A 16,021-nucleotide genomic window follows, 5' to 3' on the forward strand; every position below is an offset into this window, starting at 1 on the left:
AATCATTAACAAAGTAAATATTTCATTCATCTCGAGGATGACAGAGCTAATAATGGGTACCAGAGGGAAAACCAAATCTTTGTTTATGGTGTTGCTTTAATACCAATATATGAATACATTCTTATCAACAAAAATTCTAATAACTCCATATTATTTAGAGCTTAAAAAAAAAAGTACTTCTGGTACTTCTCCTCCCTATTCCCTTCCTCACCCCACTCCTTTCTCAATCCCCACCTAAACTTAGAAAATGATGATTAACAGTTTGGGGAGATTCCTCCAGACCTTTTCCTGTGTATATGTTTGTTTTTTAAGGTACAGGGGCTGGAGACTGAACCTCGTATATGGGAAGCTGGCACTCTACCACTTAACCACACTGGCTCCCCTGAGTGTGTTGTCTGCTTGTTTGATTTTTAGGAAGCACTGGGGACTGAACCCAAGACCTCCCATGTGGGAAACAGGCACTCAACCACTTGAGCCACATCTGCTCCCTTCCTATGTGTTTTACATACAGATACACAGCTTTGTTTTCAAGTCCTAACATTCTAACTCAAAATTCTCCATTCTTTCCACAATGGCACTATTTTTGTGATTATGCACATTTATAAGTTTTGTGCTCTATATACAACAGGTACTCAAAAATGTTTTTGATATTCAGAGCTACAAAGTGTGAAGTTTGGCCTCAACAAAACCTTTTTTTTTTTTGGTCCATCACGGAGAACCCAGCTAAAAGCCTTTACGTGGGTTTTTTGTTTTGTTTTTTAAGATTTATTTTATTTATTTATTCCACTCCCCACCTCACTGTTTGTGGTTACTGTCTGCTCTCTGTGTCCACTTGCTGTGTGCTCTCTGTATCTGCTTGTCTTCCCTTTAGGAGGTACTGGGAACTGAATCTGGGATCTCCCATGTGGGAGAGAGTGCTCAATCGCTTGAGCCACCTCAGCTCCCTGGTTTGTTGTGTCTCTCATTGTCTTTCCTCTTTGTGTCTCTTCGTTGCATCATCTAGTTGCATCAGCTCACTGCGCCTGCCTGCTGCACCAGCTTGCCTTCTCCAGGAGGCACCAGGAACTGAACCCAGGACCTTCTGTGTGGTAGGCGGAAGCCCAATTGCTTGAGCCACATCCACTTCCCTTTACACCAGGGTTTTCCCCGGGCCCTCTCCAGTCTACTGGGTCCAATAATTTGTACTGGCTCCCCTCAAACTTCATCAGTGCTGCTGAGCTGCCCTAGTATATTATATTCCTTCCAAATTCCATAGGATTCATTGTATGTTAAATAGAATAATTCTAGGTAAGACTGAAAACCTGGCAATCAGATGTAATATGCAGTTTTATTCTGCAGAGCACTAACTTTTTACTTCTTTAACTTTACTTCTTCTGAATGTGGCAGCTGGAATTTAAAAAAAAGTTACATCATTTTAAAAAAATAGTGGTCAATGAAACACACGAGTTTTATAACAGAGAAATTGGTTATAATTGTAACTTAAGAGGTGCAGGTTCCACTAATGCATACTAAACCATAATGTCAGAAATTACTTGTTTTAGTTTCCTAGGCTGCTTAAAGCAGATACCATGAAATGATTCAGCTTAAACAACGAGAATTTGTTTACAGTTTTGAAGCCAAGAAAATGTCCAAATCAAGGCATCATCAAGGTGATGCTTTCTTCCTGAAGACTGGCTGCCGGCAATCCTTGGCTCCTCTAACACATGGCAAAGCACATGGCAACATCTGCTCGTCTCTCCTCTGGGTTTCATTGATTTCAGCTTCTTGATTACTTGACTTTATCTCTCTAGGTCTGAATTTCATTCTCTTATAAAGGACTCCAGGAATAGGATTAAGACCCATCCTGACTGAGGTAGGTCACGCCTTAACTGAAGCAGCCTCATCAAAAGGTCCTCCTTACAATGGATCCATACTACAGGAATGGATTAACTTTAAGAACATGTTTTTCTGGATACACATGCTTCAAACCACCATATTACTCAGGTGAATGAATGCCTGGTGCTAGCACAACTCCTCTATAGTGTTTGAAGGAGTCAGAATAGTGGTTGTCTTGGGGAGGGTTATGGAATGGAGTAGCATGAAGGAGTCTTGTGGGCTGCTGGAAATGCTGATATATTGATGGATAGGGGTGATTACACAGCTGCATACAGATATAAAATCCACAATTTATTTGGTGTAAGTTACATGTCAATTAAAAAGTGAAAAAACAAAAACCAAGGAAAACACAAGGGCCTGAACGCTTGCTCTAATTCAACTTAGTCACAATGTTTTACCACCCAGGATATGGCCTACCTTGGTGAATGCTTCATGTGCATTCAAAAAGAATGTTTATTCAGCTTTTGTTGGGTGGAGTGGTCTATAAAGACAAATTAGATCAAGCTGGTTGATAGTTCTGCTCCGTTCTTCTATTCCCTTACTGATTTGTTCCCACTTTCTTTTGCTTAGCGTTTGCATGGAGTATCTTTTCATTCTTTTGCTTTTAACCTAACTATATCATTATATTTGAATTGAGTTTCTTTTTTCTTTTTTTTTTTTTTTAAGATTTATTTAATTCCCCCCCTCCCCCGGTTGTCTGTTCTCTGTGTCTATTTGCTGCGTCTTGTTTCTTTGTCAGCTTCTGTTGTCAGCAGCACCGGAAGTGTGGGCGGCGCCATTCCTGGGCAGGCTGCACTTTCTTTCACGCTGGGCAGCTCTCCTTACGGGGGGCACTCCTTGCGCATGGGGCTCCCCTACGCGGGGGACACCCCTGCGTGCCAGGGCACTCCTTGCGCGCATCAGCACTGCGCATGGGCCAGCTCCACACAGGTCAAGGAGGCCCGGGGTTTGAACCGCGGACCTCCCATGTGGTAGACGGACGCCCTAACCAGTGGGCCAAGTCCGTTTCCCTGAATTGAGTTTCTTGTAGACAACATATAGCTGTCCATTCTGACATGTCTTTTAATTAATATGTTTAAATCATTTGCATTTAATGTAATTATTCATATGTTTAGATTTAGACCCATCATTTTGTTTTTAGTGTGTTCTTCTGTTTTTCCTTCTTGTTTCCCCTATTTTCCTTTCCTGTCGGTTGCCTCAACGTTTTTAGAATTCCATTTTGATATATTTAGTGTTTTTTTAACTATATCTCATTGTACATTGTGCATTTTTCTTCTCAGCAGTTGCTCTAGGGGTTATTACATATGTGTGAGTGTGTATATATATACATACATATGTTACTGAATTTTGTTTAGGTTCTTCGCTATGCTGCAGAAATAAATTTCAAGAGCACACTGGGTGAGTTAGGCCAATAATTTATTCAGGTAGGGAGGAAAGAGAAATGGGAGAAAATAAAAGATCAGGGGTCCCAGGTAGAGAGGAAGGGGTGAAAAATGATAAAGAGGGCTGATTTACAGGCTACAGTTTCCCATTATAGGTTATAAATCCCCAGGTTTACTTGCGCAGTAATCCAAGCAGGGCAGAAGGCAGCTGGAGTCTGAGGTCCAAAGGCAACAGAGCAGGAGGGAGCAAGAGAGCTCATTCAGGCCTTGAGCCTGGCTTTCGAACTGTTAATTATCCCACCCCTTTGCTAACAGCAGGGGAGGAGTTCCAGCTGTTTTCTGCTTTGATTGCTTATTTTTCCCATTAATCTCCCAGGAGAGCCAAACAATAAAGTCCTTGGGGAATATCCAGGACTTCTCCTGGCTTCCAGAGGAAGTCTTCTTCTGGGTGGTGGAATCTTGGGATTACTGATGTCCACATGGACTTCTTGCCAGGTTCCAGATCCATCTATTAATTCCCTATCTTGTTAGCCTGCTTCACAAATATACACATACTTAACTTTTCATAATCTACTTAGGAATGATATTTTTTCTCTTCAAGAAGAATGTAGAGGGAAGCGGATTTGGCTCAACTGACAGAGCATCTGCCTACCACATGGGAGGTCCAGGGTTCAAACTCTGGGCCTCCTGACCTGTGTGGTGAGCTGGCCCATGCACAGTGCTGGTACACAAGGTGGGTCGTGCCACACAGGGATGTCCCCTATGTAGGGGAGTCCCACGTGCAAGGAGTGCGCCCCAAAAGGAGAGCTCCCCTATGCAACAAAAGTGCAGCCTGCCCAGGAGTGGCACCACACGCATGGAGAGCTGACGCAGCAAAATGATGCAGCAAAAAGAGATACAGATTCCTGGTGCTGCTGACAAGAATACAAGTGGACACGAAGAACACACAGCAAATGGACAGAGAGAGCAGACAACTGGGGGCGGGGTGAAGGGGAGAGAAATAAATAAAAAATAAAATCTTAAAAAAAAAAAAAAAGAATGTAGAAACCTTCCCACTCTACAGGCCCCTTTACTCTCCTCCCCTTGTGTTACAGTGGTCTTATACTTTGCATCAACACACACTGAAAACCTGATCAGACATTATAAGTTTTGCTTGTATCTGCCAAACATATTTTAAAGAACTAAAGAGGGAATAAACAGTGTATTTTATTTACTTTTGTTCTTCATTCCTAATGTTCCAAGTTTCCTTCTGATATAATTTCCATTCTGTGTGAAGATCTTCCTTAAGCAATTCTTTTACAGCAAGTTTGATGGCAAGAATCCCCTTAGTTTTCCTTTGTCTGAGAATATCTTTATTTCTCCTTTCCTGATGGACCCCTGCATGGGTAAAGAATTCTAGGCTGACAGTTTTGAGTCTTTCAGCACTTTAAAAATGTGTCATCATCTTCTGACCTCTACAGTTTCTGATGAGAACTTTGCAATCATCCAAATTGTTGTTCCTTATGAGTCACGTGCTGTTTTTCTCTGAGTACTTTTAAGACTTTTTCTTTGTCTTCAGTTTTTAGCAGTTTGATTATAATGTGTACAAACAAAGGTTTCTTTGGTTTATCCTGTTGGGGTTTGTTGAGCTTCTTCAGTCTGTGGCTACATGTCTTTCACCAAATTTCTGTGTTTTCAGCTATTATTTCTTTAAATGTTTCCAGCATTGCATTTCTTCTCTCCTTTTGGGATTCTGATGACATGAATGTTAGTCCTTTTGTTATTGTCCCACAGTCACTGAGGCTTTGCTGGATTCTTTTTTCAGATTGGATAATTTCTATTGAATTATCTGCAAAATCACTGACTCTTTCCTCTGTCATTTCTATTCTTCTAGTGAGCCCATCCAGTGAGTTTTTTATTTTGGTTATTCTATTTTTCAGTTCTAAATTTTCCATTCAATTCTTCTTTAGTTCTTCTATTTCTTTGTTGAGACTATTTTTCCATTAGTTTCAAAGGTGTTCATGATTGCTTGCTGGAGCTTTTTTTTTTAAAGATTTATTTTTTATTTATTTCTCTCCCCTTACTCCCAACCCTCCTAACCTCCCCAACCCCCCCATTGTCTGCTCTCTGTGTCCAATCGCTGTGTGTTCTTCTGTGACTGCTTCTATCCTTATCAGCGGCACCCGGAATCTGTTTCTTTTTGTTGCATCATCTTATTATGTCAGCTCTCCCTGTGTGAGGCACCACTCCTGGGCAGGGTGCACTTTCTTTCACACTAGGCGGCTCTCCTTACGGAGCGCACTCCTTGCATGTGGCGCTCCCATACAGGGGGACACCCCTGTATGGCACGGCACTCCTTGCACTCATCAGCACTGTGCATGGGCCAGCTCCACACAGGTCAAGGAGGCCTGGGGTTTGAACCACAGACCTCCCATGTGGTAGGCAGATGCCCTATCCATTGGGTCAAGTCCCCTTCCCTGCTGGAGCATTTTCATGATAGTTGCTTTAAAGTCTATGTCAGATAATTCCAGTATCTGTACAACCTTGCTTGTTGGTTTCTGTTGTCTTTTCCCATGTAAGCTGAGATTTTCTTAATTTGTCATATGCCAGATAATTATGGATTGTGTCCTAAGACATTTTGAATATTATGAGGCTCCGGTTCTTGTTTCAATTCTGTGGAAATATGTTGATATTTTTGTTTTATCAGAATAATACAAGCAGCTAGTCTAGTTAGAGTCATGTTGCAAGTTCCAACACCCCTTTTGCAGGCTGTGGTTCCAATGTCCATTTGCTTTTCAAAGTCTATTGCTGTATTACTTGGATCTGTCCTCCAGGTGCTGATGGACCAAGCACTGTCCAGCCTGGGACCTGGGCAAAGTCTACCTGTTCTAGTCATAAGGTCTTGGTTGTGCTCTACAGGATCAGCTCCACACGTGCATGGCTCAGGTGCACCCAGCTCCACAGGATCAGCTCCACGTGTACCCGGCTCAGGGTGCACCAAGCTCCACGGGATCAGCTCCACGTGTACCCGGCTCAGGGTGCGCTCAGCACATGAACAACCTCATGGGGCTGCTTTCCCTAGTTCTTCCCTCTATCCAATCTCCCCAGACTTTCCAGTTCCCCGTGGCTCCTGTTTGTGGTCTTCTGGCTAGAAAGCTGGGGCTTTAACCATTCCACTCTGCTGTATACTTCTACTATCAAGCCTGTGCCTGGGGTCAAGTGGCAGGAGGACAGAAAGAGAAGAAAAGGAATGCAAATTAGCCCCAAACTCTTGGAACCACAGCTCTACCAACCAGACAGGAAGTTCCCCTCCCTCAGCGTTTTGGCTCCTGGAAGCAGACTTTGCTGCCAGCTAACAGTGCTACCACAGGATTGCTGGAGGTCAGGGGTATAAGATAACCAAGAAAAGAGAGAGAGGAAAAAATCAGGGATTTCTACATGATATCTAAGCATTAGGATTTCTCTTCTGTGCAACTCAAGTCAGAATTAGAGGGTTTATGCTACAGTTCTCCGTCTACATCTTGTTGCCCACTTCTGGGTTGCACTGAGTTAAAGCCAGAGGAAAAAATGGCAAACTTACTACTAAGTCAGTATGTAAAAATCTGGTATTCTTCCCCAAAATACCTGCTACTACTTATTTTCAGAGTCCTCAAACAATTTCACCATACATTCTGTTAACATTTTATAACTGAGTTCAGATGAAGAGATGGGATGGAGCGTGCTTACTCCATCCTACCTGGAAGCAAAATGCTCACTGGCAGCTCCGAATGCTTTTTCCTCACACTGATTTAAAGAAATGTTTGCAGAAAAGACATTAGGTTGAAAGAAACAGAAAGTCAAGAGTAATTAATATCTAGCTAAAGAACAGGGATCTAGCAAGCATCTCTGACATAGCAAAAAAAAAAAAAAAAACTGACCATGAAAAAGCGTCCACCCAAGTCACTGGAAGGAATACCTAAATCCTCTCGGTTCTGAGTTTCTTCACTGGTGGCCTATGTTGTGGATCTATTTTTAGCCAGATAAATTCAGCTGCTCTGAGATATAATTATATTAGTCAGGGTTCTCTAGGGAAAGAGAACCAACAGGAAATATCTGTAAATAGTAAGAGATTTTATACAAGTCTCTCACATGACCGTGGAGATGCACAAGTCCAGGTTCCGCAGGTGGGCTGCAACCAGGGGCTCCAATGAAGGTCCTTGATGAGTTTCTGGGAGATGATGGCTGTATAAAGACAAGCTGGGCAATTCTCTCTGAATGCTGGAATCACTTCCCCTTTTAAAGCATTCAACTGATTGGATAAAACGTCACTCACTGCTGACGGCAATCTCCCTGGTCGATCATAGATATAATCAGCCATCTATGCAGTAAACTCACTGATGACTAAAGCCCGTAAATGTTCTTGTATTACCATCAGCCCGGAGCTTGCATGACCAAATAAATGGGCACAATTATCTGGCTGAGTTGACACATTAGCCTAACCATCACAATTCTGTTCCCTTTGGTTGGTTGAGCAAGTTTGTAAGTACAAAGAGGTATAAAAAATGAATGCTTTATGTTGAACGAGGTAACATAACAAGTTTTATAATCATAATATTGTTTTGTGTCAGTTTAGATTTTTTTCTAATCACGCTAAGTGCTTGAGAAAATCTGATCTACTAAGTTTATGTCTTATTTATTAGACTTATAAGGCTGGTTTAAATGCTTACAATTTGTTGTTGTTGGATTCATAAGTCTTTCTTGTCAATATTTTAAGTGTATGAGAGATTTCAGACATATTTAATTCACAGCTATAGTTTCAAAGACTAACTATGTAAGTGGTCTTAAATGTTTGGGGGAATTTATTAGTCAACTCCGTAAGCTAACTATTAGCCAAAAAGGAATCGAAATTTACTAATTTTTATAGAAAAAAAAATGATTAATACCAACTCTGGAGCTGGCCTGCCCAGGTTCAACACTGGTGCCTCTTCACAAGCTACCTAACCTTGGGCAGGTGACTCAAGCCCTCTGTGCCTCAGCCATCTCCCTGGTAAGATGGGAAAAATAATTACATCTGCTAAGGGCTTTTGTAAGGAGGAAACAAGTGAACACCAGTAAATGTTTACATTTATTCCTGGCACAAGGCAAGTTCTATGCATGCACTCTTCATTTTTATTATTTTTAACTGAACAAAGAGTCTAAGAAAAACTAAGCTTTTATTTATTTATTTATTTTTTAAAGATTTATTTATTTTATTTAACTCCCCCCCTCCCCTGGTTGTCTGTTCTCTGTGTCTATTTGCTGCGTCTTGTTTCTTTGTCCGCTTCTGTTGTCGTCAGCGGCACGGGAAGTGTGGGCGGCGCCATTCCTGGGTAGGCTGCACTTTCTTTCGTGCTGGGCGGCTCTCCTTACGGGGCGCATTCCTTGCGCGTGGGGCTCCCCTACACGGGGGACACCCCTGCGTGGCATGGCACTCCTTGCGCGCATCAGCACTGCGCATGGGCCAGCTCCACACGAGTCAAGGAGGCCCAGGGTTTGAACCGTGGACCTCCCATGTGGTAGACGGACGCCCTAACCACTGGGCCAAGTCCGTTTCCCAAACAAAGCTTTTAAATTAAAGATTGACTAAGTTGAATATTGAACAGAACAAGTATTTGTAACACAGAAGCAGAGCTAGCAGAGCCCGTGAGGCTGTGAGCTCCTTGAAGCAGGAGCCACAACTCTATTATTTTCGGGTCCCTCACAAAAGCTGTGACTCAATAAACTACAGCTGTTGACCAAATGGATCAAGCAGCAGATGGTGGTTCATCAACACTTGGTGCTACCATAACACAGACCATGCACTCCCCAGTACCCACAGCACCCAGACACCTGACCTGAGCCAACCACCAGTGCCAAGCAGAGATCAGTCCTCACCCCAACGGTGGCGTGATAGGGGTGATTTCATTCAGGTGTGCATGTTCTGGCAACTGGCCAATACTAACTTTAACCATTTTTGATAATAACTTTAACACGAAAGAACTACAGATACATCAGTGAAGACACCTGGAAAAATAAAACACTTAGAAAAAAGAAACTACTTCCACCCAAAGCATTTCTAGTAAGTGTTAAACACTAAAATGTTCTTTTGAAAGGGATAGAGGCAGGGTTGGGGAGTCAAAAACACCAACAATTGTAGTTATATTCTACCTCGACTGACGGTGACTTTAAAGTCCTGCTTGGCGAGGTATTAAGGGCACATTCGAGCAAAGCAGAAGTAAATGACCCCATCCCAGAACACGTAACCATGAGGAACACCAGCCAGGGCTCAGGCCAGCTGAGGGCAAGCCGAGTGAGACCCACCTCGAAGTTGTACTTCTTCATCCGGCCGAGCCGCCGGCAGTAGAGGTAGAGCATGCCGATGCTGCTGCCCAGTGCGATGTAGTCCTCACTGGCGTCGAGGGCCGTGAGGTACACCACCACGGAGCGGAAGCCCTTCTGGATCTTGGTGGGAATGGCATTGAGGAGATAGTACAAAGGGCAGAACTCTCTGAACGTGACGGGCTCGGAGGGCAAGGCCATGGCCGGGGTTCCCACAGATGACGTTCCAGCAGGAAAAGGAGAGCGTCCTCTGGCATTAGAGACACCTGGGGGCTGAAGACAAGAGGCTGTCATTCTTGCTGGCTCCCAGTGCCCCTCGCTATGCACTGACCCCTACAAGTTAGGCTATGGTGAAGACAATGGAGGGTGGCAGGAACATAAAATGTGGTTCTTAGGCTCTAGTAGCTTAGGATCGAGCAGGGAGGATGAAATAATGACGAAGAGGTCAGGTGCGACTGCGGTCCCAGGAGAAGGTGGGGTCAGTGTGGAGGGGTGCCACCAGAAGCATCCTGAGCTACGGAGCCTGCCAGGGTGGATGGGCTGTGGAACAAATCAGGAAAACACCCATGCCAGGAAGGCGAACAGTCCGAGACTCAGAAATCCGCCAAGTGCACCATGCCACAGTGAAGCAGCAGGCCCCCCGGGAGGATGCCCACAGCCGCCTCCTCGCCCCCCCCTCCGGGCCACGTTGAGGCTGCTCCTCTGTGCACTGTGGAGTCAAAGCTTCGGCCCCCACAGGCGTGCTCTGCCTTACCACGGGCTCGCTAACTCATTTAATCCTCACTGTCCCGGGTCTGTACATGAAGGTCCCCAGGTCAAAGGGGGTCAAGAGACTTGCCCTCGACATGAGGCCAAGACTTGACATGAGGCCACCTCACTCCCGGGTCCTTTCCACAGCCAAAGCCCTGACAATCAGACGCACAGGGGAAGGAGCTCTGGACAGATGTTGTGGCCCTTAATGCTCTGTGGAGACACTCAGCCCCCCTGGTAAAGCTTCTCAGGTGCTGGGGGATGTGCAGTCTCCTAGGTTCACAGGCGTGGCTGGCTGACCTCCCAGCCCTCTTCTGGTCAAGGCCTCCGCTCCAGCCAGATGCACTTTCTCCTGACGTCACCTGGCTCTGCTAACATGTCGCATCCTCCTCGAGGCCTTGCCTGGCTGCCCCCCAAGTCCCCTCTCCCTCCCTTTCCCCAAACTGGCACCCTCCGTAGCATCACCCTGCTGTACTTTCTCCATCCGTCCCTTCCTTCTCAGTTGACTGGCTACCTCTGCCCACTCTCCACCCCACTGGTCTGTTAGCCCCAGCAGAGTGACCACCCCCCATCTGTCTCATTCACCCCTTTAGCCTGGACAACTGAGACAAGGGTCAAGCACACAGGAGGCGCTCAATAAGATTTTCTGAATAAACGAATGAGTTGTGAAAAATGTAAATGTGCAAAAAAAGAATGAATTACAAGAATGGAAGAGCAGCAAAATATCATCTATTCTCCAATATGGCCAAACTCAACCCCAGAATAATAATTCTCCATATCTGTATGGCATATCCTATTTTCCACTGATTTCTACTTCATTTGACAGTCACAACAGACAAGATATCTACATATGAAAACTGTCCCAAAAGTAAATTAACGCAAATAATCATATCCCTGCATTAGCAGGAACTGGAGCTCTGGAGGTTTCAGCAATTTGCCCAAGTCACATGGCTCTAGGAGGACAGTCGAGGCTGGTGCTGTCTACAGAGCGGCCAGGGAAGTGGGCTTACAGCCTGGAAGGCTAAATGCCTGGCAAAGAGGCACACGAGATCCGCAGGCCTCCGTAGGGCGAGCTCTCCAGAAGGACGGGCAGGAGGCACATGACCCAGCAATCAAACGAAAAGGAAACGGCTGCCAGGCAGACCACGTGGCAGGGGCCACCGGCAGGGGCCCTGGGAAAGCATGCGGATCCCTGCAGCCCAAACCACCCAAACAGCAGCGAGAACAGCGATCACTGACACTGGGAGCTAAAGACATTCAGACCCAGGAAATGGTCCAGTCCTCAGCACGGCACTCTGGGGTGGGCACCTTTGGTACCTCCATTTTCCAGAGGAAAAAACGGTTCCTCTTCCACCTTTCCTCCATCCTCAAGCATAAGGAGACACCAGCAGTGAAGGCTTTTGTTTCCTTGATGGGAATACAGAAGCATGCACATACACACACACCGGAATTATGTGGCTTTTAAAATAAAATTTTCTTTTTGGAACAGTTATAAATGTTTACTACAGAAAATATGGAAGTATAGAAAAGTGCAAAAAGGAAATGAGAGCCGCTTATAATCTCGTCACACAGAGGCACGAGAGATGAGAAACTGAAGGTAGGAGGTAGAGGGGTGTGTGTGTGTGTGTGTATATATACAATTTTTCACTTACTAAATCTTGAATATTTTCATATCCTTAAATATTTTTTTGTTTAAAATTTTTCACTTTTTTTGGTTTTAGTTTTCTCACAAAATGATTTTTAATGACCACAAAGAAAAATCCCAGAGAATACAATATATGGATAAACCCAAATATTCTTCACCAAAATGCTCTAATTTCACAGACAACAAAGATGTTTTCAAGTGTTTTCTCAGAGTAAATTTCAAGATGTAAAATGGATGAATTAAAAATAAAATGTAGACTTCAGGGAAGATGGAGTATTATTACAGACACACAGGACTCACTTATCTCCCAGAAAAATAGCTAGAAGACAGTAAAAAAAATGGCCTGGAAAAATGTTCTAGGGTTTAGGACACCAGGGGAAGGCTGGAACCACCCAGAAGTGAGAGGGATGAAGGAAAAGAACAAGACTCTCACAGGAAGACTCGGTAGTAAGAGCTGCAGCTGCAGCTGACCGCAACACTTGTCCTACCCTCGGAGCAGACACCTTTGAATTCTCTAGCCTAGGGCCAGGGCTGCCAATGAGGGGGCCACCTCCCCAGGAAAGGGAAGAGAGGGACACAGCCTAAGGTGGACTCGGCTTGTGACCCATAAATGTGGCCTTCCAGGCCGGGTGGGGCTGCATCACATTGCCTGCCTTGGGAGCTGGCAAGGGGCTAAAGAGATAGCCCTTCTCCAGAGGACTAAAGAGATAGGGCTTCTCCAGAGGACACAGAGGAGACTAGAACTATTTCCTACCTAGGAAAAGGAAGGGGGCTGCCAATAAAGGTTGGAGAAGAGTCTTTGAGAAAGTCTGATCTGTAAGGCTCTAATCGCCCTAAGGCAGGACCCTCGGTCACACCGTTGCTGTCAGCATTGCAGCAAACACACTCTGACCAGACTTTGAACTGAGAGGGGGGTGGAAGATCACCATCTGCTGGCAGACCAAGGAAGTGCACATGAGGAAATTAAAAGTAAATAAATAAAAGGTTTTTTCCTGCCTTTACAGCATCCCTCCCCAAGGACCAGGTCTGCAACCCATTAGTGGGCCCAGGGCCTGAATTTGAGCAACTAAACGGGGACAATCCTAAAGAGTTAGAACAGGCTGAACCAAGACTCAAAGAACATCAACAACACACAGCTTCCCACCACTAAGACGCTATGCAAAAGAGAGAAATTGAGTAGCAGGGTAAACTCACCATCATAATCAGATGCCCAGACATCAGAAAAAATTACAAGCCCTACTAAGAAAAAAGAAGATAAGGCTCAAGCTAAGGAATATATCAAAGGCCCAGGTGAGACACAGGATTTGAGACAACTAATCAACAAGGTTAATACCAATCGCCTAAATCAAATCAAGGAGTTGAAGGACAATATAACTAAAGAGATAAAGGACATCAAGAAAAAACTGGGCACAAAGAAGAATTTGAAAACCTGTACAAAAAATAACAGAGCTTATGGGAAAGAAAGACACAATAGGTGAGATTAAAAACATAGACTGAAAGGTGAAGAATTTCCTTGTCTATTTTCTGTTTATTATTATTATTTGAATAATGAAAATGCTCTAATAATGACTGAAGTGATGAATGCACAATTATGTGATTATACCAAATACCATTTATTGATTGTACACTTTGGATGAATTGTATGCTTTATTAATGCATAGCAATAAAATTGATTTGTTAAAGAAAAAAACACATCAGAGGGTGGGAAGCTCAGTGATTGAGTGCCTGTTCCCCATTTACGAGTTCCTGGTTCCTCCCAAACTAAACAAAACAAAAACAAACTAGAGGCATACAAGAGGAGACTCAGATACATAGAAGAACGAACAAGTTATAAAGAAGACAAAGCAGCTGAACTTGAAGAGAGAGAAGAGCACAGAGAAAAAAAGAATGTAATATATCGAGCAGGGACTCAGGGAGTTAAATAATAACACCAAGTGCAACAACATACGTGCCATGGACATTCCAGAAGGAGAAGGGACGTAAAAAGAGGCAGAAAGAGTATTTCAGGAAATAAAGGGCGAAAATTTCCCAATTCTCATGAAAGGAATGAATTTACATGTCCAAGAAGCACAGGGTACTCCAATCAGAATAAATCTGACTAGACTACTCCAAGACACATACTACTCAGAATGTCAAATGCAAAAGATAAAAAGTGAAAATTCTGAAAGAAGCAAAGGAGAAGCAACCATCACATACAAGGGACCCAATAAGACTTAGTGTGGATTTCTCATGAGAAACCATGGAGGCGAGAAGACAGTGGTATGATACCATTAGGATACCGAAAGAGAAAAACTGCCAGCTGAGAATTCTTTATGCAGCAAAACTGTCCTTCAAATATGAAGGTGAGTTTGAAATATTCACAAATAAACAGAAACTGAGAGTTTGTGGAAAAGAATCCATGTTTGCAGGAAATATTAAAGGAAGCCCTAGGGCATGAAAGAAACAGAGTGGAGAGAGAAGCTTGGAGGAGAGTCTAGAAGGGAAAACTATCAGAAAGGATCATCAAAGAGGTAAAATGACAGGCAAAAATAAGGTATGACATATGAGAGCCAAAGAATGAAATGATGGAAGTAAATAACGCTTTTTACAATAATATTACATAACATGAATGGATTAAACTCCCTAATTAAAAGATAGAAGCTGAAAGAATAGATTAAAAAGACATGATCCACCCATATGCTGCTTACAAGAGACTCACTGTAAACCAAAGAACATAAATTGGCTGAAAGCAAAAGGTTGGAAAAATATATTCTATGCAAACAGCAACTAAAAAAGAGCAGGGGTAGCTATACTAATACGAGACAAAACAGAATTTAAATGAAAAACTTACAAGAGATGCAGAAGGCCATGACACATATTAATGAAAGGGGACAATTCACCAGGAAGGAGTACAGTCATAGGGGAGCAGATCTGACTCAACTGATAGAGCGTCCGCCTACCAAATGGATGGTCCAGGGTTCAAACCCAGGGCACCCTGACCCGTGTGGTGAGCTGGTATACATGCAGTGCTGCCATGCACAAGGAGTGCTGTGCCACGCAAGGGCACCCCCAGGTAGGGGGCCCCACACACAAGGAGTGTGCCCTGCAAGGAGAGCTGCCCTGCGTAAAAAAAAGGGCAGCCTGCCCAGGAGTGGCACTGCACACATGGAGAGCTGATGCAGCAAGATGATGCAACAAAAAAAAGAAACGCAGTTTCCTGGTGCCACCTGATAATGCAAGTGGACACAGAAGAACACACAGCAAATGGACACAGAGAGCAGACAATGGCAGGGAGGAAGGGGAGAGAAATAAATATAAAAAAAGAAAAAAATCTATGCACCTAACCAGGTGCTCTAAGATATATGAAGCAAACTCTGGCAAAACTGAAGGGAGAGACATCTCTACAACAATGGTTAGAAACATCAACACAACAACTCACATCACTTGCTAGAACTAGATAGAAGATCAACAAGGAAACAGAGAACTTGAACAGTATGATAAAAGAGCTAGATATATACAGAACGCTGCATCCAAACTCGGTGGGTTATACATTCTTCTCAAGTGTTCATGGATCTTTCTCCAGAGTAGACGACATGTTAGGTCACAAAGCAGGTCTCAATAAATATATAAAATTGAAATTACACAAAGCACTTTCAGAGTTAATAATGGAATGAAGCTGGAAATCACTGATGGAAAACGAGAAAATTCACAAATGTGCAGAGGCTAGAAATCACACTTCTAAACAATCAGTGGGTCAAAAAGAAAATGTAAGAGAATTAGTAAATATCTAGAGATGAATGAAAATGAGAACAAAACTTATGGGATTCAGTGAAGGCAGTGCTGACATGGAAATTTATAGCCCTAAACACCTATATTTTAAAAGAAGAGCTAAAATCAAAGACCTAATTGAACACCTGGAGGAACTAGGAAAAGAACAGCAAACCAATCGCCAAGCAAACAGAAGGAAAGAAATAACAAAGGTTGGAGGAAAAATAAATGAAATTGGGAACCAAAATAAAAAGTGAAAATCAACAAAACCAAAAACTGGTTCTTTGAGAAGATCAATAAAATGGAC

At 43.5% G+C, this 16,021-nt stretch overlaps 1 protein-coding gene across 2 annotated transcripts in view; it reads right to left on the bottom strand.

Moving 5' to 3' along the window:
- TECPR2 (tectonin beta-propeller repeat containing 2) overlaps positions 1-16,021 on the bottom strand; it is a 136,847-nt gene that overhangs the window by 99,961 nt on the left and 20,865 nt on the right. For both annotated transcript variants that reach the window (XM_004483537.3, XM_004483536.4), the window contains exon 2: positions 9,555-9,845. In XM_004483537.3, coding sequence (XP_004483594.2) covers positions 9,555-9,773 — 219 coding nt within the window. In that variant the 5' untranslated portion in view covers positions 9,774-9,845. The remainder of the gene's footprint in view (positions 1-9,554; positions 9,846-16,021) is intronic.

This window comes from Dasypus novemcinctus, chromosome 3, assembly GCF_030445035.2.
Source record: "Dasypus novemcinctus isolate mDasNov1 chromosome 3, mDasNov1.1.hap2, whole genome shotgun sequence".
Lineage (NCBI taxonomy): Eukaryota > Metazoa > Chordata > Mammalia > Cingulata > Dasypodidae > Dasypus > Dasypus novemcinctus.